This window comes from Haliotis cracherodii, unplaced genomic scaffold, assembly GCF_022045235.1.
Source record: "Haliotis cracherodii isolate W230 unplaced genomic scaffold, xgHalCrac1.p SCAF_15, whole genome shotgun sequence".
In the NCBI taxonomy this organism is placed as follows: domain Eukaryota; kingdom Metazoa; phylum Mollusca; class Gastropoda; order Lepetellida; family Haliotidae; genus Haliotis; species Haliotis cracherodii.
The window spans coordinates 19,591,007-19,616,275 of record NW_027266270.1 but is presented as its reverse complement, the minus strand read 5'-3'; the positions used below and the strand labels follow the sequence as shown (position 1 = coordinate 19,616,275).

General features: G+C 39.9%; 1 protein-coding gene across 2 annotated transcripts in view; it reads right to left on the bottom strand.

Annotated features, from left to right (window-relative positions):
- Window positions 1-5,527: 5,527 nt before the first annotated feature.
- LOC139462355 (uncharacterized) overlaps window positions 5,528-25,269 on the bottom strand; it is a 57,900-nt gene continuing 38,158 nt past the window's right edge. For both annotated transcript variants that reach the window (XM_071244012.1, XM_071244013.1), the window contains exons 3-4: window positions 16,370-16,854; window positions 5,528-12,272 (exon numbers count right to left, since the gene is read on the bottom strand). In XM_071244012.1, the coding sequence (XP_071100113.1) occupies window positions 12,153-12,272; window positions 16,370-16,854 (605 nt within the window). In that variant the 3' untranslated portion in view covers window positions 5,528-12,152. The remainder of the gene's footprint in view (window positions 12,273-16,369; window positions 16,855-25,269) is intronic.

Sequence of the window (25,269 nt, the reverse complement as noted above, 5' to 3'; positions counted from 1 at the left end):
GGGAGGCCAGGTACTGTATGTGAGGCAGGAAGTCGATATTGACCCTGAGAGGTCAGGTACTATCATAATCAGTGAAAGGCAGGACCTTTACACTGACCATGAGAGGTCAGGTACTCTTGAGGCAGGAAGTCGATATTGACCATGAGAGGTCATGTACGGTGTAAGGCAGGAAGTCGACATTGACCATGAGAGGTCAGATACTATGAAAATCAGTGAAAGGCAGGACGTTAACACTGACCATGAGAGGTCAGGTACTGTGAGGCAGGAAGTCGGAAACACGGAACTACTTTTAAGTTGCAAAACAAGCCGCAGTGAAACGTCCTCTGTTAGGTTGGAAGAATATACGTTTTAAGGTTTTACATTTGTAATGAAATAATTTAATTTTCCGTATGTAATACATAAGATATTCCATGTTTCTCGCAAAAAATCATGTCTCTCTCATCTCGTGAACAGGGATTATTTTTTCTCGTGTCTACTCGATGCGAGGAACATGATACTTCACTCAACACTTGAAATAGCTTTTATTTCTTTATGTAAACACACAATGTTCATGACATTTTGTTTACTTTGTCACTATTTATTCAAGTAACCCACATTCGTATACAGTTCCAAAGCTGTCCATCCTGACGCTTGAAATGTTTTGTTTGTTATCACTCATAAATGTACTTTTTTAAACTCGCATGCACTTTAAGATTGCATGTAATCTATTCTGTAAACATAATGTTTGTGCACTCTAAACAGAAATAAAATGATAAAAGAAATATATATGACAGCATTTTCTAAAGTTGATACAGTAGTCTGGGTATATAATTTCCGAAATCAGGGAAAACGATACAGTCAGGACGACATTTAGGGATGTTTATGCCTCAACTCTTTATGAACCTTGTCTAAATCTTCAAGAGATCAGTGCGCGAAATAGGGCCATGGCGGTACCAGTATCAATTCAAATTGTACGAGCGCTTCAAATCCAAATTACAGCGTCCCTCGTTCAACGTTATTGAGTAATAGTGAGGGATTGAGTATCGTTTTACGGCGTTTTCAGCAAAATTCAAACAATATCACAGAAAGAGACACCAGAATTGGGTTTTATACATTATACTCATGTCGGGAATCGATCTCGGGCCTTCGGCCTGACGAGCAAACGCTTCACCCACAAGGCTACCCCACCGCCCCTATTGACTATTAAATAACGAGCCAGTGACGAGGTTTTTACGCGTCTTGCGGCAATATTCCAGTCATATCACGGAGGGAAAATCAAGAACAGGCTTCACACAGAATACTTATGCGCTGAATCGAACACAAGGCTTTGGATTAACGAGCAAGCACTTTAGCAACTGTGCCAGGCAGGTGACGAATAGTACATCTTGTCTTAATGACGTGCAACCATGAATGCAAGAGCACGTTTAGTGAGGTGCGGGGTAATGCATTGCTAATTACTTAATGATTATTGCAGCTAGTTTGTCGTGAATAATCAATATGTCAGTAACAGTGACATTAAAGCGATTACGATTTCTTATACGTGCTTTCGAATACTAGTAGTAACACAAAGCTGTCGTTATTCAACACCTCGTGGGAACTTTTTCATTTGAATAAATCGTTCTTTTCGCGCACGCGCCGTTTGCCGCTGGGATCAGCTCGCTATAGTGATAATGAAAGCAAAGCCAGAGACTGATGAAGTCAATGTTTGGCAGGTTTACACAAATAAACTTTGTTTGACATTGAAAGAAACATCTGTTATGTTTGACACGCAGTCTTCTTACATTTGTCCCAAAGAGTCAGCTGATAATGCGGGACTGTCTGTATGACATCTATGTAATATCGATCAGCTGTTTGACAACTGCATGTAGGCAATGTCGGTCAGCAATATGACAACTGTCACATTGGCTAGCAATTTGACAGCTGTGTGACATCGACCAGCTATAAGATCGTTACAGCATATCAGTCAGGAATGTGGCAGTTATGTAATACTATATTCCAGTATATACCAGCAATATGACAGTTATATATTAATATCTTCCATCAGTATGCCTGTTATGTAATATCTTCCAGCAATATGCCAGTTTTATAATATCTTCAAGCAATAGGCCAGTTATAAAATATATTCAAGCAATATGCCAGTTATATACTACCTTCCAACAATGTGACAGTTTTATAATATCTTCAAGCAATATGCCAGTTATATATCTTCAAGCAATATGCCAGTTATGTACTTCCTTCCGGCGATATGGCAGTTCTATAATATCTTCAAACAATATGCCAGTTCTATAAGTTCTTCAAGCAATATGCCAGTTCTATAAGTTCTTCAAGCAACATGCCAGTTCTATAATATCTTCAAGCAATATGCCAGTTCTATAATATCTTCAAGCAATATGCCAGTTCTATAATATCTTCAAGCAATATGCCAGTTCTATAATATCTTCAAGAAATATGCCAGTTCTATGATATCTTCAAGCAATATGCCAGTTTTATAATATCTTCAAGCAATATGCCAGTTCTATAATATCTTCAAGCAATATGCCAGTTCTATAATATCTTCAAACAATATGCCAGTTCTATAATATCTTCCAGCAATATGCCAGTTATATAATATCTTCAAGCAATATGCCAGTTCTATAATATCTTCAAGCAACATGCCAGTTCTATAATATCTTCAAGCAATATGCCAGTTCTATAATATCTTCAAGTAATATGCCAGTTCTATAATATCTTCAAGCAATATGCCAGTTATATAATATATTCAAGCAATATGCCAGTTATATATCTTCAAGCAATATGCCAGTTCTATAATATCTTCAAGCAATATGCCAGTTCTATAATATCTTCAAGCAATATGCCAGTTCTATAATATCTTCAAGCAATATGCCAGTTCTATAATATCTTCCAGCAATATGCCAGTTATTTGCTACCTTCCAACAATGTGACAGTTATGTAATATCTTCCAACAATGTGACATTTATGTAATATCATAATAGCAATGTCATAATTATGTAATATATTCCAGCAATATGACAGGTATGTCATGTATTTCAGCAATATGACAGGTATGTCATGTATTTCAGCAATATGACAGCTACGTAATATCTTACATTAATGTTACAATTATGTAATATATTCCAGCAATACGACAGATATGTAATATATTCCAGCAATGTGACAGTTAAGTAAGATATTCCAGCAATGTGACAGGCAATCCGTAAGATTGCCCCGGATATGTTCTCTTCCGGTACGCAGTTTCCGGCGTAACGTTCTCCCCGACGTCTGTAGACCCGTGCTCTTCCATCCCTTCGACGGAGGAGAAATCTTGATTCATCGCTGAACTAGACATCTCTCCATCGCAGTTAAAAACTCTGCACTTTAATACCGTTCATAGTGCTGCTGCACGTGCAGTACGTGCAGCCCCATGGCCCTTTAGTTAATGCTCTGGGTGCGTTTTTCCGAATCGTACGTGTTTCCCGACTAATGGTTTGCATGTCCTTGTTTTGATCATTTTATCCGGGAAATTTGTCACTGACACTAAAACACATTAAACGGTAATGTTGCTTTTATAGCAAAGCCTCCGTGGTCTAGTGGAAGAGCGTCCGCCCGGAGAGCGGAAGGTCCGGGGTTCAATCCCAAAAGATATACCAAAAGACGTTAAAAGATGGTACTTGCTGTTACCCTGTCTGGCGCACGGCATTAAGGGGCTAAAGCAAGGACTGGTCGGCTCGGAGTCAGTATACTGTGTCTGAGTGGGGTATTCATATTAAACTGTGGCATGGTATCTCAGTGAGCTAGCACTATAAATCGGCATCAGTCAGGACTAGTACAAGCAGCCACACAAACACACACGTGCATGCACGTCGCTATATCTTGGACGCGACGTTACACCCAAATTCACTTCACCTCACCTTTTATAGCAAAAAATATCCGTTTTGCGTTTCATTTTTTGAAGAGTTTATGTAAAGTCAACGCCAGAGAATAATCGGTTTCGATTATTCGAGGAAACAGGATCCACAGGGCGTAAAAGGCGAAACAGCTGTGAAAACCACACGAATGAATCACGGTAAATCAGTGATGACACCAGGTGTTCTCGGAAAGGTTAAGCATGTTCACGTAAAGATCGAACAGCAATATTACATTTACAGATGAGGGTGTGTATTCTGTTTCGGACTCTTAACGAGGCTCAGGTGTACAGAGATAGATGTAATCAATTATGAGAAATATCTTGTTGGTATTGACGTCACTGCCACAGCTCCGGCCGGCCTCACCCCCTCAGATATTAGCAACAGCTCCTACCACGGCCTCTCAGGGGGAGTGAACTTTACCGCACATGTGAGATTGCTCCCAATATCACAGCTCAGGTGGGCGAGGCCCAAATCCGGCTTGACTGACGCCCGTGTATGTGTGTTGCACATGCAATATAAAAACAAGTTCTGGGTAGTAAGTGTAATCAGAATGCATTGCCTTTGTCGCGTTTGTTTATCCTGGTATACAAACGGTGACAAAATAACCTGATTGTGAGATACCAGTATTGAATGACATTTTGTCTGGCTAAGACGTGTTTCTGTTTAAAACAGAACCTTGCAAGAAGTGTCTGATAGACTACCTCAGTTGTCGTTATTGTTTACAACGCACACGTGTTAAGCTCGGCAGTCATTCACACACACGCGAGACAGAGTAACTGATTGCTATGTGAAGGTGTAAGCCCCTGCTCTCATATGTAACACATACGTTAGTCTGTTAAAGTACTTTCACAAGCAGTGCCCATCATATTGCATCTGGCTTATGCATCGTCATTGTGTTGGCACCAAGAGGATCTAGCTAAGGTATGTTCTAGCGGGATCCGATTGGTAGAGTACAACTTAAACTAAGATGAGGACCTTGGGCAACAATATAGAACAGGGTATATAACGAAATATGTAGGTCAACTGTATGGCAAACAATACAGACCATATTTTTTGAAGTAAGGGAACGATCTTGGCTGACTATGTAGAAGGTGCTTCATTGAAGTGATAGAACGACTTTCCCTTGCAATATAGAACATGCTTTTTGGTAGTGATAGGACGATCCTGGCTGTCGTAGAACATGCCTTTATAGTACTTTGTTTGTTTGTTTGTTTGTTGTTTAACGCGACACTCAGCAATATTCCAGCTATATGACGGCGGTCAGTAAATAATCGAGTCTGGGGCAGATAATCCACTGATTGACATCATGAACATTGATCCACGTTATTGGGATAGGAAGACATGCATGAACCAAGTCAGCGAGCCTGACCACCCGATCCCGTTAGTCTCCTCTTACGACTAGTGATAGGGCGATCTTGACTGAAATAATTGTACATGTAGGATGTGGGATTCTATAGCAACATGTGTAGATGTTGAATATTCTTTCGCCAACTTGATAAAAGCTGGCATCAAGACAACTCCTTCCTCCATAACCTCTACTCCGGGATGTACGTCATACAAAACGCAATACGGGTCCAAATTCTTCTACATTCAAACACAACCTACCAACACGGAACATCACAAACAATACGAAACACAACTAGTGTCATATTAGGCGAATACTTTATTTTCAAAATCATTCAGTCAAATATCATGTACTTATACAACCAGTTCTATCGTACATATCAGAGTATATCAATCATATAAAAACAAGTGAACAACGGGGTAGGTCAGGTCTACGTGTATGGAGGAGCGTGTTCTACAGCAATGGCCTGCTGACAGCAACAGAAACCCCTACCACGGATGACTATAATGGCGTCTTTCGCAGTCCACTTCCTTCGTGAATCCCATGTTGCTGCAGTAGTATTAGAAATATTGAGCAACAGGTTTTGACAAAGATAACTGACAAGGCAAGGATCCACATGCAATTAAACCCCGTTTGATCCAGACGTTCCCAAATAATCATCCGGACTGACGCATGTCCGGGTAACAAGTCACTGGTGTAATGTCTCTCTGTATAATGTATAGTAACCGTCATGGTGGTGGTTGGGGGGTCCTGACTAACAGGTTCTGGACAAACGGGGTTTCACTGTATTTCTCTATCCGGGCAGGGCGTATAACCAAGTCGGCTAATGAACACAAGTAAGTACGACATTTTGGGGGTTACGGATTTTGATCGCGAAACATTTGGTCAGTAGGTCGAAAATAAAATAAAATATTCATTGTCCAAATTTTTTACTCATCTTAAAGTTCGGTTCAGATCGGTTGGTGATAAAATAATTATGACGATTTATACTTGGAAAAACATCTGCTGTAGTCACTTTGGATTATTTTTAATGTCAAATCAATCTTTACCGTCAGCGGTATTAAAAAAACTTGTCATTGTGATTATATAATTTTCTGAATTTTCGTTGAATTGTCGGAGGATTCGTAAACCAAACAGAAAATGTAAGGTCTAATGTATGTTTAATAGAGACAACAAATTAATATTTATACCTTGCTCAACCACTGAAATTTGCTGATGCGAAGGCGGTTGTACATAATAGAGATTGACATAATGATTTTAAGAAATAATTTGATATTTTTGGCATTTTTATTTCAAAGTGTTTAACAAATAACAGAGCAGCGGCATAACTACTAAATAAATTATGGGGTCGGCATTACGGTAGCAGTGATCTCTCTTTATCCGCTCAGATTAAAAGATCAAGCAAAATTTTCAAATAACATTTAACGGCAACTAAGATCTATTGGGTGTTATAAAGAGCCCACATGTACATATAGATGAAGTAATTGGTGCATTGTACTAGATTATAAAGAATATATAATATATTGTTGAGGTCAGAATAGGCTTATTTCCAGTTAGTAAACTTTGAGCTGAAGAGTCGATAATGAGATGTGATTATACGTTTGTTCCGCGTGATGAAATTCAGAAATACCAAAAGCTCCATTTAAATGTCTATTTACTACAAAACAGTTTGAAATCATGGTGAAAACAACTTTATCAAAATGCAACAATTACTGAAAGTTCGAATTTACAAAGTTGCAAAATCACGGCATGTTATATTTAAACTATTCTTTAACGAAAATCAAACAAACGGTTCGGCATCTAAGGGAGGTAACTCAGGAAGCATTACTGGCTCTCATTCAATTCGTACACTAAATTTTAACCTTTTGCATGATACAGAAATAACCCGTTATGACTAAGAGGTTTATTTATAACACAAAGTGAATGGCTTCAGTACCCGAAACCAGTTTCCTTACATGAGGGCTGTTTATTTTTAGATTGTCTACTTTGTTATGGCTACACTACTTTAATATAATCAACATTATATTCCATCTTCTCTCTATACACTTAATGCGGTACGGTGTTCCTGGATTAACGATTAAACAACACGTCCGAGAAATAAATAAACACATTTATCACAGTAAGATTATTATGGTTAACAGTAAACAAAATTAAATACAGTACATAGGTTTGACTGAATAATTCAGTTTTAAACCAGACAAGAAATTAGAATAGAGGAATCGTGTTCTAAAGCGGAAAACGTAATTGAAATCAAAGATTTCATGTCGATTAATACATACAGGGTTGTTGATTAATTTTGCTTTATAGGGTTGTATCTAGGTACGTGCTCAAAAAACACTATATCAGTTACTCTATGGGACTTGTCTACATACACACATCCTGTCACGGTCTGTTGCATATTGAGTGAAATGTACATGCAATATCGTCTCTTGAGTCACACAAAACAGTGGAGAACACATGAAATGACATGACATCAACAGTAGAGCTACTACGAAAACATTGACCCGTTCTTCTGGTAAACATGGCTAAGAAAAAATGACATTCCCATCGATATGAATAAACATTGTATACTTAGTATCTAATACCGTTATTCCACGCTGTGACAACCATATTTTTACGCCGATATATCTTTGTAATAGCCAAACCTTATCACTGCGGAGCACTCACAGAATGGACACAATACTTTGTACCCCAGATAACAAACTCCGGAATGACACGATACGAACGCTTTAAACCTCCAGGCTATCACCTTAATAAACGTTCATCTGTTTTTGAATCCCCAGCCCTAACGTACTTTTTTTCTTAGACTGTTTACCAGTACAAAACTATCTCAGCTACAAGTATTGCAACTCTTCACACTAGGTTAGCGAGTTTTCGATAGCCGAAACGCTAAGATAGCTTTGTGAACGTGGTCCTTGTAGTCAATATTATGCGGTGAGAAAACGTGAGGGGAAAGTGAAATATGTACATGGTACTGATGCCTGCTTGGAAAAAACCAACACAACATCATGACAATTGAAACTAACATGTTAGTACCTTGCATATTCGTTTACATTTATTTCCTATAGATGGAAATTTACATATATCATATCGTTTATTCGAGTTACCAAACGGTGGCTATATACTGACATATGTCAAAAACGCAACATTCTGATTTCTCTTGGTGTCAATGAGTTCATAGATTCAATGTTTCAGTCTGCAAAAAAACATACAAACGAGTTTCCGAGTATTTTTCTCATCAATTAAATTGAGGGGCAAAAGAAAGTATTCCGAGTTTGTTTCTTTAATGTCATTGAAAATTGAAAGAAATGTTGTTATAATTGAGTATGTCTATTTAACCATCGCTCATTCCTGGTAAGTTTGTGGAAAATGGTTCAATGAAGACTAGGGTAAGAAATGAATTCGTCTAGAGCTGACTAAGCGCCAATGCAGTTCATTTTTTTAATATAATATCGCTAACTTAAGATAGTTTCTATTCAAAATCAAACACATAGCATCAACTGAGAGGTATCGAGAGTTGCGATGGGACCTGCTCGTCATTGTGCTGTTGCTTATGACACTTACAACAAAATGTCGTCTTTCCTGAAATCAGTTAATCAAAATCGATCATTATTTGACATGGACACAGTTGAGAAAAAATAGAGATCAGTTAGTTGGCAGTATGTTTCAAATATATATTTCAAATCAAATTAATGCCATTTGTTACTTTTCAGATCTGTATTAATGACGTGTAGCTTCAAGGAGCCTAACATCCTGAAATTATATAGCAGTAGTAGTAGTGTGTGAGTGAGTAAGTAAGTGAGTTTGGTTTAACGTCAGCGTTCCAGTTAAATTGCGGCATGTAAGCCTCATGTGGGAGGAAAACCAGAGGTGATGCAGGTCTCAGACATTTACCACTTTGGGTATTGACAAACCCAGACACATAACCAGCGCGAATAGGGAACTCTAGCTCATGATTATGTGTTTCTGGTACGCCAAGGGGACGCAACTCTGTACATTGAGTCCCGGAACCTCAGACGACTGGGCTACCCGCGCTCTTTTGTATTACAATATACATTATCAGGTATCAAATATAATAATATGATACCTGTTTTGTTGACGGGTGTCCTGAAGCATCAAGTTGGTGTTGCAAGTTAGCATGTACGTCAAAATCGCAAGCAGTTATTGCTTTAGGTTCTCGTCGGGGTATAAGTGAGCGAGTATGTTTTTTACGCCGCTTTTAGCAACATTCCTCAACCTTCAGGGCCAGGGACACCAGAAAAGGGTTTCACACGAACCCGGGTCTTCGGCGTGAGCGGCGAACGCTTTAACCACTAGGCTACCCCGTCGCCCCCTCGGAGTATCAGTACAGGTAAGAACAAAACTGTGACGAAGAATATTTGAAATTGACCATCAGATTATCGACAACAGCTGATTAATAGGATCGTAAGACATAGTAGGTATTTGTAACAGAATGTGGTTCATTTACACATAGTTGGGCGAAAATGTTTTAGTAGATTTTGGCATTCGGAGATCCTGCTGGACACAATAGTAAACAGAACGTACATATCGAAACGTCATTCATAACATTTGGCAATCACGCCTTGTAAGAAACAAACAATATATATTCAACATATTGCTTCACAAATTGCCCTGAAAGAAACTCAGAAGCAAAGATAATACAACTGGTAACAAGTATAAGAATAAGCATTGTAACCATGGCACAGGAATATGTAAAATCGATCAACAAAAAAATAGCGCATGACGTCAGAGATGTACCAGTTCAATAAACAATTAAGTAAATAACAAGATAGTGTAATAAACGTAAATACCATTTCTGAAACCATTATTGATATTAACTAATATAAATTGTCAATGCATGAGAATAAATTACCAGTCTTAATTATTCACTGAAACCAATTCCATTTGACGTAAAGGGCAAAATAGCTATGGGAGTTACATGAATGGACCACCTAAACAAGGAATTTGGTAATTATGGTCTAAATAAATTAAACTGAAATCACTGAAACAAGGAATTTGGTAATAAATGTCTAAATAAATGACACGTTTACAAATAATGTATACCCGATGAAAACAAGCGAGCCGTCAATAATCTTAAAGAAATTTGATGAATACATACGTTCTTCTGCATTAGTGTTCGATGTATGAATTGAATATATCCGACTAGTTTATATTACAGCAGCAAAACGCAATACATTAGTTTCGATTCTTTTGCAAGTACTTAAAAATAGTACACTGGCTCTTTCTGATATCACTTGGAAGTGCGTCTAAGATCTGTCATCCTTATCGCTGAAAGTCTGCAAGAGTAAGTTTCGGAGAAGCAATTACTGACGATCCTTTTATCCGAAAAATCAATTTAGTTTTCATCCTGGGAAAGTATCCTATTTCACTTTTAGCAAATAAAACAGAGGCCTATCATGATAGACATTAAAGCGAAAAGAAATGAATGCTCAAAACCTGAGACTTAAAAGCAGTCGAACATACATACCAACATATTGCACATCTGTAATCGTATGTCCTATAAGTATACTTAATTCGAAAGATCGCAATGGTTTGCATCAGCTGGTAATTGTCCCTGCATCAACGTGCCATTTGAATTAAGTGTTTCAGAAGGGGATGAAACGGTACAATATGAAAGCATCTCCATGCATAAGTTGTTGATTCAAGCATGAACGTGCAGTTCAAGAGTGCACACGCTGATAGAAAAGTTACATGCCAGTGGTACAAAGGCTACCTATCGATATTAAGAAGAAGGCAAGAAAAGTTCTAACCCTCTACACTAACCTATCCATTGAAAGATATTTGTAAAATAAATAAGACTGTTCCTTCGAAGTGAAACGTGACAAATGTAGAAGAGTGAGACAATTAATACTAGTACATTTCAAGTCATAAATATCACTGGTAAAATTCAAGGGTGCGGATATTAAAATCGTGTATGACAAAAGTGTGAAAAAACGTCACCACTTCTTGTGCTGTCACAAGATCCTACACATCGACTGACATATTTAGGGCTAGAACTGGTTTCTGGCTCAAATTAAATCCACATTTCCAAACAAAACTCCAAAATTACGAAATGTAATTCATCGGGGAATGTAGAAGAGTGTGACTGAAAAGTAAAATGACATGGAGGCTTACAGCGATGACGCCATCACTGATTAAACATGTTCAACATGATGAACGTATATCACTCTGCGCATCCGTACGCTTATAGGAGTCGGGTGGCCTTGTATCAATCCATAACATCCCTTGACAAAATTACGGCACACAATGTGATGGTGTAGAAACGTCGGTTGTAATTCCTGCAACTAACCTTTGTTCATATTTGTCGTGACAGCAAACAACGTCCAAAGTAATCTCACATCGCATGGCATATGAAACACTATGACTACTGTATGCTCCAAAGTCAGAAATGCTTTGTCAATAGATCCATACAAAGAAATGAACTAAAGTCTAATGTTGTTCTTTCAATCTGGAGTCACTCAAATATATTGTACCCTGCATTGATAGATCCTTGCGAGATCCTCGAGAGGTCCCGAGAGACCCTTGTCGTCGATGATCAAAGTAACACGGCACTGAAGTTATTCGATTAGATGTTGTTTCTGAAAGGTTCTTGTGCGCGTCATTCTCGATTAATTCGTCGTCCCAGAACACAAATTCACGTCGCTACACAATGATGTTTTGGAGGCAATCTGTAACACAATATCATAACAAGCAGGCAATCACGACCTTCATTTCGGAATCAACCCTGAGAAGATAATGTGTTGCAAATAACCCGTTTCAATCATATTACAGTCCTATGTCCACTGTGGCGATGGTATATATGTTCGTCCTTTGGTGTCTTGTGGGAATCGTTGAATCTACGGTGATGTCGTGTGTACTTTGTTCTGACTTGCAGTGGCATTGTCCGGGACCTTCCGGGCAAATCAGGACAGAAGGAAGAAGAGAACGATAACGACAACGGCAACAAAGAAGAAAAAGCCAAGCCAGACAGATATGGTGAAGCAGGTGACGACTCGGGGGTTGGATTTCGCTTCTGATTCCGACTGAAAGAAACAAAAGCATTTGTATTAAAATTGGTACATACATTAAATATTTGTGGATCGAAAACCTCTGTTATTGATCACATATCATAATGTTTGCTTTGTTTGTTTGTTGTTTAACACAGCACTCAGCAATATTCCAGCTATATGACGGCGGTCTGTAAATAATCGAGTCTGGATCAGACAATCCAGTGATTGATTTCATGAGCATCGATCGACGCAATTGGAATACGATGACATGCATTAACCAAGTCAGCGAGCCTGACCACCCGATTCCCGTTAGTCGCCTCTTACGACAAGCATGTGTTGCTGAAGGCCAATTATTCTAACCCGAGTCTTTGCAGGATGGCACTTTATATGCCACGTTCGTAAAAAGATAATGACAACTATAAAGACGGAGGAGACAGCCTAGCAGCTATCTTATGACGAAGTACTGACTTAATGTTGAGTGATAAGTGAGTGAGTTCGGGTTAAACGCTGATCTAAACAGTATCTCAGTTCTGAAACTGAGTATTCGGCTTATCTGCACCTAATTGAAGGGCAACACTTACTCGGCACATAATTATTGTTTGTTTGTTGTTACACGCCTCACTTAGCAATATTCAATCTATATGACGGCGGTCTGTCAATAATCAAGTCTGAACCAGATAATCCAGTGACTGACATCATGAGCATCAATCTACGCAATTGAGATACGATGACATGCATCAACCAAGTTAGTAAGCCTGACTACTCAATCCCGTTAGTTCCCCCTTACCACAAGCATGTGTTGCTGAAGACCAATTATTCTAACCCGGGTCTTTGCAGGGTGGCACTTTATTGATGAACAGGAGATAATTGGAAACTTAACATTGGACAAGAACCATTTCTGTGATCGTTGGTGTACACGTCCATGTCTTATTAAACACACATGACATTAGGTCTGAACTATCAAGGACTTGAACTACAATACATGTCGTTACCCCGTCCGTACACAATCTGGTTAAGACAATTAGTGATTATACGGTAGTATACGGTATTTCCTCAGTAAGTGAACATTGACGATTTCATGGATCCTGCCGTCACGGCGTGAGACACTCTTGATTGTATTTAAGGTTTAAAACGGATCTGTACATTGAACAAGTGTACTTGGACTGTTGATATGACGTCAGGTGTCGATATATGGAGTGCACTGGATCAATAAAGACACAATAGCTGCTCGATTTAGAACCAGAGACTTGTCCTGAAAGAACTCGTGTCCAGGGTTGTATTTCTAAAGAAAGGAAAGTTTTGCTTTACGAGTCGTACCTGGGCCTCTAGACTAACATCTAGTCTCTAAAAATGAACATATCGTACAGAAAAAACAGCTCTTCACATATCTTAATAAAAATATAATAAAAGGGAGCCCAGTGACTCTTTTCAAACATTATAGGATTGCATGGGATGTATTGGATATATATTTGTATCAGGGTCTGTAAGACAGACTACTGGGCCTCGTTCTACAAAGCAATTTAAGAACTACGATCACCGTGACTCTGTTAATGAAAGGGAGTATTTGATCGTATTTGTGCGAAATTCGCTTTGTGCAACGAGCACTGGTGATCATTGCATTCAGTTTTATACAACTAACTATGAATATTTCGAGGGTTCTGTGTGTGGGTCTTGTTTTACGTCGTGTCTAGCCATATTCCAGCGATATTCACGGTGAGAGAAACAAGAAATTGGCTTTTCATATTGTAACCATACGGGATTCGAACCCGTGGATAAACGCTTCACCACTTAAACTTGCTGGCCCGCGAACATGATACATGACGATCATTGGATCGCCATCTCAAAATTAATAAAACTTAAGACCCCCATGTGAGCATTTTTAGGAGCTGGACCAGGGCCCACTTGCACAAAGCGATCTTAGCGCTAAGACTATTGTAAGCCTATGTTAAAGTATGGGAGTTAAGATCGCTTTGTGCTAGTGGGCCCTGGTCCACGTGGGGTGGTCCAGTACCCACATCATCTATACTACTTCTTTGTAGCCCCCTGACAACAGTTTGCCCAAATCCGATCCTCGCTATACAGTTTAGCACTAACACTGGATACTGTTCGGGGTTGAATTTGCATTTGGAGATGGAAGTATTTCTCTTATCCGACTTCATTTCATCCGAAGTGTTCAGAATATCAAAGAAACCGTCAACACCTACGTGTTTTATGTGATTATTTCCCAATCGACTCCTGAAGTTGTCAAAGTGTTTAAAGATCTGTTGGTACAAATATCCCCTTTAATGAGTACCAATATTGACATCTGTGGAAGAATAGTATTCGTATATAGCGAACATCCTATCCTGTGGGGTGGGTCAGTTTTCTGCGACGCCACAGTTGTCTAAGAGCAAGAATCCAATGAACATGGGTCCGAATCAACTCTTCTCGTGATTCTTGGTTTGTCATTGTCATCATATACGTTTTCTGTGAAGTCATTCTACAAGGTCTTTCAAACACAACCTGAGTATGTGATGACTGATTAAAGTTTTGATGTAACCGTCATTGCATCGTTAGTCAAAATTGGATTGCCCTGTTATTGACTTGTATAGCTTCTAATGTTTATTTGGATGAGTTATATATGACTTATGAATTATATATTAAAGCAACTTACAGATTTACATATCTATTGCGTGGATCGATGTTCATGATCTAAATCACTGGATTGTCTGGTCCAGACACGATTATTTACAGACCGCCGTCATATAGCTGGAATATTGCTGCGGCGTAAAACAACAAACCAAACCAAACCAAAACATATTTATCACACATAAGTCATATCGACTACTACCGGTACGCGACAACTTACCCCTCGGTCCTGAAACCAGGAATTCCGTGCGAACTATTAGGAACGCCCAATACATAACTAGACGTTCATTTCTTCGTACCTCCCACTGGGATAGCACCGACTGGATTGTGTATTTCGCTTGATCTATTGACTAACTATTTGTTAAAATAGCATTAAATTCAAAATTGACAGTGTTGTTTGGGGATATATTGCATATCATTGCATTCCTCTTCTAAACCCTGACATACATTGATAACATGTGACTATCACATAGACATATTGATTGCCCATAGAATAATTCCGGAAAGAAAAACTCGTCAAAGTTAATTGTTTTCAGAATAAACAGACCGGTTGTGTTCATGTGACGTTCCAGTCAGAATTTTCCGCTCATTTCTCAGCCCTAGGAGACTGGTCGTCTGTGCGAGACACAGACACTATGCCGTTCACCACGTCCACGGTGACCACGTTGGCGTCTGCAGACTCATCTTCATTACGTACAGTCCACACAAAACGTGCTCAAGCTGATTTGTACAGCATGGCTATCATGTCAATTCAGGCCTCTCGCATACAATAGGTGCTTATTCAATATTAAATAGGAAGTTATTTCTATACCAAACAGGACAATAATGACAGCTTCATCAAATGGAAAGCAAATTGCAAAAATGATTTTTTTTAGATTGTGTTCAAAAGGTATGTTTTAGTTTAATCACTCTAATATGCATGGACTTTTGTTATGTACCACTCAAACGGACCACCCGATTCGTTCACATTACCACTGTTAATCTGTCATGCCATGGCAGCTGAATGAATATGATAGAATCGGGGTCCTTAACATATTTTGTGTAGTATAAGATCCGCATACTAAGCAATAATAATGCCCGTTATCATACTCGATTGTAATCAGTACCATAAACCAGTCCGCTATATTCACGATCCGATAGATATGCAATTGAGGTCAACTTGTAGGAACTACTTAACTAAGCTCCTTACATGAAAGTGAGACGGTTAACTCAGGTATCGTATTCCTACACCGTTTCTAACATCACTTCCGTGAATGAAATATGTCTTTAATTTCGGTTATGCTAAGACTGCATTACATGATAGAGATTATTCGCATCATGCAGTTTTGTATCGTACATATCAAAGGAATCAAATGTGTGTATACTGCTCAAAAAAGGCTCTTATAATATGCCGTTCCTCCTGCAACAAAGTGACACGTTGAGAAATACGTTAAATACTTAAACCAGCGTTAAACCCAACTCAGTTACTAAGATCAACATAAGGTCACAATTCTCATACTTACATAACTGTCCCCAATGCCTCGTATAGCGATGACCTTCCCGTTCCTCCAACAGTAACGAACTTCGTCCTCCTGGCTCACCTTTTTCCCATTCCTCTTCTTCTGAATCTTTCCATTTTTCCAGAAATATTTAAGTTTTGATTTCGTCTCCCCACATGATGTCTTGCTCCCTGTTTCCTCAAGCCCCGTGGAGTCCGTCCTGGACGAAGAAGGGACATCCAACAGAAGGTCAGCGGTTGTCTCCCCGCTGTTCGACCCCCGGCTGATGGCGGAGGACCGGTGTGTCCCTCCATTGTCCGAGTCGTGGGGTCGACTCTCATCATGGATGTCTTCCAGGGAGCTGATAAGGGGGGTCTGTGTAGGCTCCACGGTGGAGCGTGACCAGTTACACGATTCGGCACTGGGGAATGTTGTCACATGCTCAAATGAAAACTTGGGGTAGTTAAGTGCTTCGTTGTACGTCGGTGGAGATTGTTGAGTGGCGGGTCCTGCAAAGAGATAAAACTACAGTTGGATATTTTAAGTAACAACAATATACATATCTTCACGAAAAACAAATTTAAGACGATGAAGTCTTGGGGTTGGCACATTCGTATCTGTCACAAGCAAAGGTACACACACAGAAACTACATCTAAATCACTGTAAAGTTACAGTGATAACACCAGGTGTTCATTCTTACCAGAAAACATAGGAAAACCTCAGGTGAACACATGTAATCTGCTCATTGAAACACCTATACATAGGATTAATTGAAATGTAGTGTAGAGTGAAGGGGTCGGATTTTACGTGGACGCGGATGACCTTCTGTAGCACATGTCAACTCACCAACGAATATAGATTAATGTCAAAGGAATAGTATTACTGACGTAAATCTTGGATAATGAGGCAGACAGCGCGTCGAGTCTCTAGTTCGGAATCGATCACCTGATTAGCAACATAGATACTGGTCTTAAGTCATCTTCCTTGGGTAAGGTTTCCCCCGTGTCATTCCAGAGACGATGGGTGCTGTAGAAGTGTCGCGATCTGGAAACACATTCCAAACTCGGCCACTAGAGCCAACTTTATCAACAAACCGTTTACTCTCAAGCAGAAGGACCACGTACTCACTCCTAACTGTATACAAGACAAGCACGTGGACCAAGTACTCACTCCTTACTCTATACAAGACAAGCACGTGGACCAAGTACTCAATTCTAACTCTATACAAGACAAGCACGTGGACCATGTACTCACTCCTAACTGTATACAAGACCAGGGCCCTGTTCCACAAAGCCATCTTAACGGTAAGATTATCGTAACTCCCATACTTTAACATAGGCTTACGACAGTCGTAGCGATAAGATCGCTTTGTGGAACGGGTCCCAGATACTCTCTCCTATCTGTATACAATACAAACACGTGGACCAGGTACTCACTCTTAATTGTATACAAGACACACACGTGGACCAATTAAGTACTCAATCCTAACTGTATACAAGACAAGGACGTGGACCAGGTACTCACTCCTAACTGTATACAAGCCAAACACGTGGACCTCGCCCCTACCTTTGATTGTAGTTCACTGTCAATCAGACTTTGCTTGTTATTCCCAGTCAGTCAAAAGATAATGCTCCCTCCTTATTCTATAAACTACACTGAAGCTTACTCCTCTGTGACAGTGCCACCAAGACCAGCAGCAATATCGCATACCTCAGCCACTGCAGTCACATCATCACCACTTCATTTCATTTCATAAACCTACGAAATTCACATATTAAGTCCAAAAACACACACCATCGAATTAAAAATTCAACCTAAAGATAGATATTTCGGTACCTACCTCTTCGCACAAGCCAACTATCTCTTCATATGTAGGATTGTGCCAAGTAAGGAAAAGCATTTTACCTGCAAAAATATCCCGTTTTTCCACATATATTACATCATCACCATGGCGCTCTGCACAAGTCTGGGAACGATGAGATACTGGCGACAGCGCATGCGACTGAATTCGCAAGATTGGCGGATTTTACACGATAGGGATCTTTAATCTGCAGCGCATGTCCGGAATTCACACGAGGGGAATCTTTAATCTACAGGGCATGTGAAGGAATTACACAGTGGAGATCTTTAATCTGCAGCGCATGTGAAGGAATCACGCAATGGAGATCTTTAATCTGCAGCGCATGTGACGGAATCTCACGATGGAGATCTTTAATCTGCGGCGCATGTGGCGGAATCACACGATCGAGATACTTAATCCTTCATCTTGAACGTATCCCCATTCCCCAGCCACACACAGACACACACTATAACTATATGGCGATACTGACTCCAGAAGCATAACAATCGCAGTCCCTTCGAAAGACGCGAAGATGATGGGGAAAAGTAAGACTCTCTTTGGTTAGCTTACATATAAAACATTTGTGTTAACTCAGGTAGATCGATCATGAGCGTCCCGGCATGGGAAAGTCATTGCTCCAGTGGCTTGGAGCCCCCACTCCCATCTCTCTGAATCTCCATCTCACAATTCCATTAAACAGAGCACAGCTTACTGTTACACAGGAACCATGCTTAACGCTGAGTATCTCCACGCACGTATAGAGAAACTGCCTCCTTCATTTCTCGTGTGTAAGGTTACCACTCTCCTGCCTCACCAGACGGTATGGCCAGACTAAAGGCTAGGTACAACTCACACTTCGCCCTTTTCAGCATTATCGTAACAATCATCATCTGGTGTGTGTATACCACATGTACCTCCCGAGTCATGACGTCACTCCAAGATAAAATCTGACGATTTACGTCATGATCTATAACAATAAAACGCATATTTCTGATAGTTTCCATTTCAACGAAGGAATAAAGGTTGCACGATCTGATCTCCAGTGGGGGATTTATATTGCCTGCAGGAATACCACTGTGGTGTCAAATTGCCTGCAAGATCGAAGGCCAGGTGATATGTTGTAGTGTGCTGAAGTGACATAGGGTTTCAAAAAGAGTGTCGAGTGCAAAATGTCTACAAATGGCAAAGGGGCTTCAAAACGCCAAAAGACACAGGGCGTAGGGTTCCTGGTGTCCATATGACTTTGGCTGTAATGGTTCATTTAGGAGAAAAACGAGGTTAATGTAAGACATACGGCGTCAGTCACCCCCTCCCACCTCTCTCCTCCCCTCTTTCTCTCTTTCAGTATCTCTGTGTGTATCTCTCTATCTTTCTCTTTCTGTGTATCTCTCTGATACCGGGGAATTAAAGATTAACTGGAAACTTTGAGGAAAGGGACACGTCAACTGGGTTTATTAGCTTCTCTGCAAGACCAACTTCGCCTATATATATATATATATATATATATATATATATATATATATTCTCTCTCTCTCTCTCTCTCTCTCTCTCTCTCTCTCTCTCTCTCTCTCTCTCTCTAGGACTCTATAGGACATTTCCGAAGTACATCTATCCAGGGTGCACTTTCATCTCCAATTAGCGAACAAGACTGCTTAGTGATCACACTTCCCCAAATCCCTATTCCAAATATTTATGTTTTTCAACTGCTTATTATGTTTACCTCCAGTGGTTCCGCGTTTACCCGTCGTTACACCAGCCTGACCTCGCAAAGCACTAACTCGTTTTCAAGCGTTCTTAAAATAAATAAACCTTTCCTCAACTTCCTCTGTTCATAAATAACCTCCTCAATGTTACAAATACCAGTCCAGGACATGAAAGACTTATCTTTAATGCACATTGCAGTCATTAAATTATCGATCGTATGTTACAAAAGCAAAGAAAAGCATCTGAATTGAATTTATGGACCTGGATATTGGACTCAGCATGACGCATGTGTATATATAAAAATATTCTCCTCATTAAACCAAAAACCAGCATAAAGAATGTAACCATCGTTATAACGCATTTTCGTATGGGGCTTTCAGAGTCTGTACCAAAAATAACAAACTGTATGCCTTAAGGATGAAAGTAGACTTACTCCTTACTCTGAAACGAACATATCGTACAGAAAAAAACCCAGTTGATCAGTTATCTTAAAAAAAATATAATAAAAGGGAGCCCAGCGACTCTCTTCATTTTGAGATACTGCAGTAATCTAGACTTGCATGGGCTGTATTTGATATATATTTGTATCAGGTCTGTACGACAGACTAGGATGAAAGCTGAAATCAACGTATGTTTGTTTACATGATATCCTCGTTGTAACACATGCTGATTCTCATCTGCAAAGCTACATACCATCATGCTGAGTAGACCAAAATTGATTCTTTTAAAATGATGTTTTAACAACCATCAGGGAACATAAATGGTAATGGTGTCGACGAGATCTGATTGGACAGATGATGTATATAAACAAACCGGTGATGCTATTAGCATAACTCATTTCGTTGAGAGGATTTCGAAACATCCTATCATTATATCAATACTCGAAAATGTGTACTGCCGCCATTTTAAGTGTAGTATTAATATATCACCAAGCTGTCGATTTGTATAAACAAACAGCAGTTATTAAATGACTTTGTCAGTAAACGCTGTTTGTAATAGTGGGGAGGAAGTCATTGACAGCATCTGCTTGCCAAAGGGGAGTTAACTCTGAAAGGAGAAGTTTGTGGTTCGAGAAATATTCATTTCGATCATTGTCCATCGGGGAGTGAGGGATATTGTTGCCGATTGCGCGACACATATTTGTCTCATGAATTATAAAATTGTAATATTATGGACACGTGAATAGCCCCAATTCCATACACACAATGTTTTTAGCGCGTACATTTAGTGAATTCTCAACTCCCTGGGGATCATATCTTCATGATCAGTGCTATTTGGATGAGTTTTACGCCACTTCACGCAACATTCCAGCAATAAAAGAATCAAACCCGGATCTTCGGCGTGAAAAGCCAACACTTTAACCGTTGGGCTACCTATCGACTACGACTTACAGGAGAAACTGGTCTTGTAGAGAAACTAATAAACCCAGTTGACGTGTCCCTTTCCTCAAAGTTTGCAGTTAACTTTAATTCCCCGGTACAGCCTAAGAAGAATACGATTCCTTCCTTCCCAAATGGTTTAATAAGTGTTTAGTGAAAGAATGGATTTAGTTGGTGTGTAGTATCTGTGTAAATCAGAACTTTGAGTAGATTGTTCCAATACATACAATTAGTAACATAACAATCAAGCTGATTAAATCGGTCATGTCTAGATAACAGAAATACATGCGACAGTTTATCCATATCTTACGAGGTCGCTAATATCTTTCCGTGTGATGCCGTCACGGCAGTTAGTGAGTGGGTGAGTTTGATGTAGACTAACATCTTATCTCTGAAATGAACATATCGTACATAAAAAAACAGTTGTTCAGTTATCTTAATAAAAAATATAATAAAAAGGAGCCCAGTGACTCTCTTCATTCTGATACTGCAGTGATCTAGACTTGCCAAACATTATAGACTTGCATGGGCTGTATTTGATAATATTTGTATCAGGGTCTTTAAGACAGACTAAGTTTGATTTTACGTCGCTATTAGCAATATTCCAGCAATATCACGGCAGGGGGACACCAGAAATGGGCTTCACACATTGTATCCATGTCGGGAATCGAACCCGAGTCTCCGGCGTGACGATCTAACGCTTTAACCAATAGTAGTTCTATGACATCAGTTAGTGTTGCGCCATAATCTAACGACGTCATAGTGAGCCCCGAGTCCCTCTGATTGTTCCTACATATTCTAAATGATATGTTTTTAATCAACAATCACGTTAACCCCGTAGGACTGGTGTGGCCGACCTTTAATTAATCAAACTTCGCCCTACCTGATGTGACGGTGGAAGCAGGAATGTAGTGTACATCATACAGAATGTCCTATGACGCAAACTGACTCTTTTTTATCACAATTCAATCAATAACAAGCGGAGATTTCAAAAGCCAGACTATATACAAACACTTGCCACTTATGCAGTATACATGGGGTGCTTCCTACAAACGTATCATAGACATAACTCTGGTTTTGATGACCTGTCCAAACAAGGTTTGACATTTTGATATAAGCTAAAGCAAATATATGTATTGATTTTGTTAAACGCGCTCTAAATTCAGTAGTCGTTTTCACGACGTATTTACCAGCATACTGATATCTGCAGCCACATCTCAATCACCGCAGGCTCACGGAGCTAGAAGGTCTCTTACATAATTCATATAATTAGTAATTTGTAAAGGGAAGTTGGAAAGCATATATTGTCACGGTCGCATTTTCCCTAATGATGTGATTGATCTGCTAAACAGAGTTGTGTGGCCACATTCGATCCGTGGTTGGGTATTTACAGGTGGAAGTGTGTTTAATGTACCGAAAGTATAGCTGTGTGAATATGCACACGTGCATTCTGACAGCGTTCATGCGCCAGATCTGTGATGATTGGGACCGAGATACCATCAGTAAGATTGCAATAACACAACCCTAAATTCCATGATCAGACATTCAAGAATCGCTCAACCTTTATTCCAGTTACATGCAAGAAACCAGTCTATACCTGTTTCAGGTATTTTAGCATTTGCTTATAATCACAACGGCAAGACCTATCGATTACCAACCACAAACACTTAGGAACGCCTAATGGCCTTATTTACAGCAAGACGATCAGATATTAATGGCATGAAGACTTCTTAATTTGGTCTTGGTCTCAGCACGCAGGCCGAAACACACAGACTAATACATTATTAACAGGAGAACACACATCTGCGAACCCTAATAGTGGATTTCACAATATTCCACAGATTCCACCAAAGCCGTGATGTTTCTGTCTACATTGATCTGAGTTTGATGTATGTAAACTGTAATAAACAAGCGTAGTTTGTATATAAATAGCTTGATGTTGTCTCCTTGTTCAAATACACTGATGTGTTGTCCTGTTCAAATACACAACATGATGTTTGCCCGAAAACCTCCCCGTTCTATTCTTCAACAAAGACATGGTTTCTCAAATTAATCCTATCGGGCGTGCCTGCAGAAAAATACGCTATCCAATGACTTGCAAACACACGTTGCTCAAAACAAATGCAAAACAACACAACTAACCATTCCATCCTTCTAGTCCCCGACCACAAGAACACGTTCACCACAGCTCCCAGAAAGTGTATCAAAATAACCCTAATACATCAGCGCTACGCACATGGCGGATATAAATAAAACACATGACGTTAATATGGGTGAATATGGACCTCAGACGTACCTGTCGGAACAGCGCTGTGTCTCTGGTAGCTGTGGAAAGCGTATCACGTTAAGTTCTTATGTTCAATTCAATCCCTATATTCGCCTGAATTGCACTCAACATGTCGATACGTAGAAGCAATGTTCTTTTTGTGCTTTCAGCGCTCGCAATCCCTACCTTACTCTCGTCCTCAAGTGTCGGCTGTGAGAATTCCCGTTTCTTCTGTCGTCTGCTCCCGCAGCTCTCGTCTGCCGCGCACGCGCATCTACAATTGGTCTCTTTAACGGGGGAATGTTTATCTGACAACACGTGTTTGTAAGGTGATTAACATACACACTCTCACAGCCCAGTCCGTTTTCCAGACGGTGAAGTAATGGGTTTAACGTTATTGCATTTTGGAAAGTGCTCACCGTGGTTTTAAAAGATATCTACAGCATAGCAATTAATCGACTATTGTCACGTGCTCTATGACGTGCTTTCGTCAAGTTTGCTCTTGTCCGTTGTGATGTTTTATTGGCGGCATAAGACCGCAACATACTCAAAACGGGTGTTATGTTATTATTACAGGTAGTCTATTATCACTGGGTGGATGATGTCGCTAAGGGGTTGGGGGTGGCGGTGGTGGTGGTGGTGGTGGTGGTGGTGGTTTGGTTGGCGCACATCAATGGAACGGTTTAATTCAAGACGGGGGTGCGGATGTTACAAGCATTCTCAAAAGGACATACTTCAATCTATTGGTACACAGAACTTATCTCAATCCTACCGTGCACCTTCCTTCAAATTAAATGTATATAGACAAACATCTGCATCCTGCAATCTTGTTCGCCAAGACTTCCTCTCTCGGGAAAATTATCAAAAAAACTTATACATTCAGCATTCCCAGAATCCCCATAATAGTGGACGATAAAACAGTTACATGAACGTCTTCAATTACATGTATGTTTTCACTGTGTGGCATTGTCCAAATTTCGTGAACCTGGATCAGAATATGTTTATGGTTGTGTCAACTATGAACCTGTCAAATCGCCTCATTACAGGTCCCTATATCCTCTCTATTTAATCACATTGTACAAGGGTGTTGGCGTCTAGAACAAAAATGTGTAATACAATCAGTATGCTTTTCCCACCACGACTATGAATCTATACATCGTGGTGAGGTGAGGTGAAATTGGGTTTAACGTCGCGTCCAAGATTATTGCACTTATATAGCGACGTGCATGCACGTGTGTGTGTGTGGTTGCTTGTACTAGAACGGACTGATGACGATTCATAGTGCTAGCTCACTGAGAGACCATGCTGCAGTTTAACATGAATACCCCACTCAGACACAGTATACTGACTCCAAGCCGACCAATCTTTGCTTTAACCCCTTAATGCCGAGCGCCAGACAGGGTAACAACAAGTACCATCTTTTAACGTCCTTTGGTATGACGTGGCCGGGGATCGAACCCCGGACCTTCCGCTCTCCGGGCGGACGCTCTACCACTAGACCACGGAGGCGGTCCTATACATCTTGGAGTCTCAATGATTCCAGTCATCATCATACGCCGCGAAGTAGGGCACATTAGTGACGACAGGTACATTTCAGTGCATAGCTGAATGAAGAAACATGTACATAGACCGTAGGATTAACACGCAGTCCTGTTTATCATTGTGTCTGCAATTATCGCTTGACAATATCAATACAACGTTAATAGACCTGCCATTCATTACACCGAGAAACAC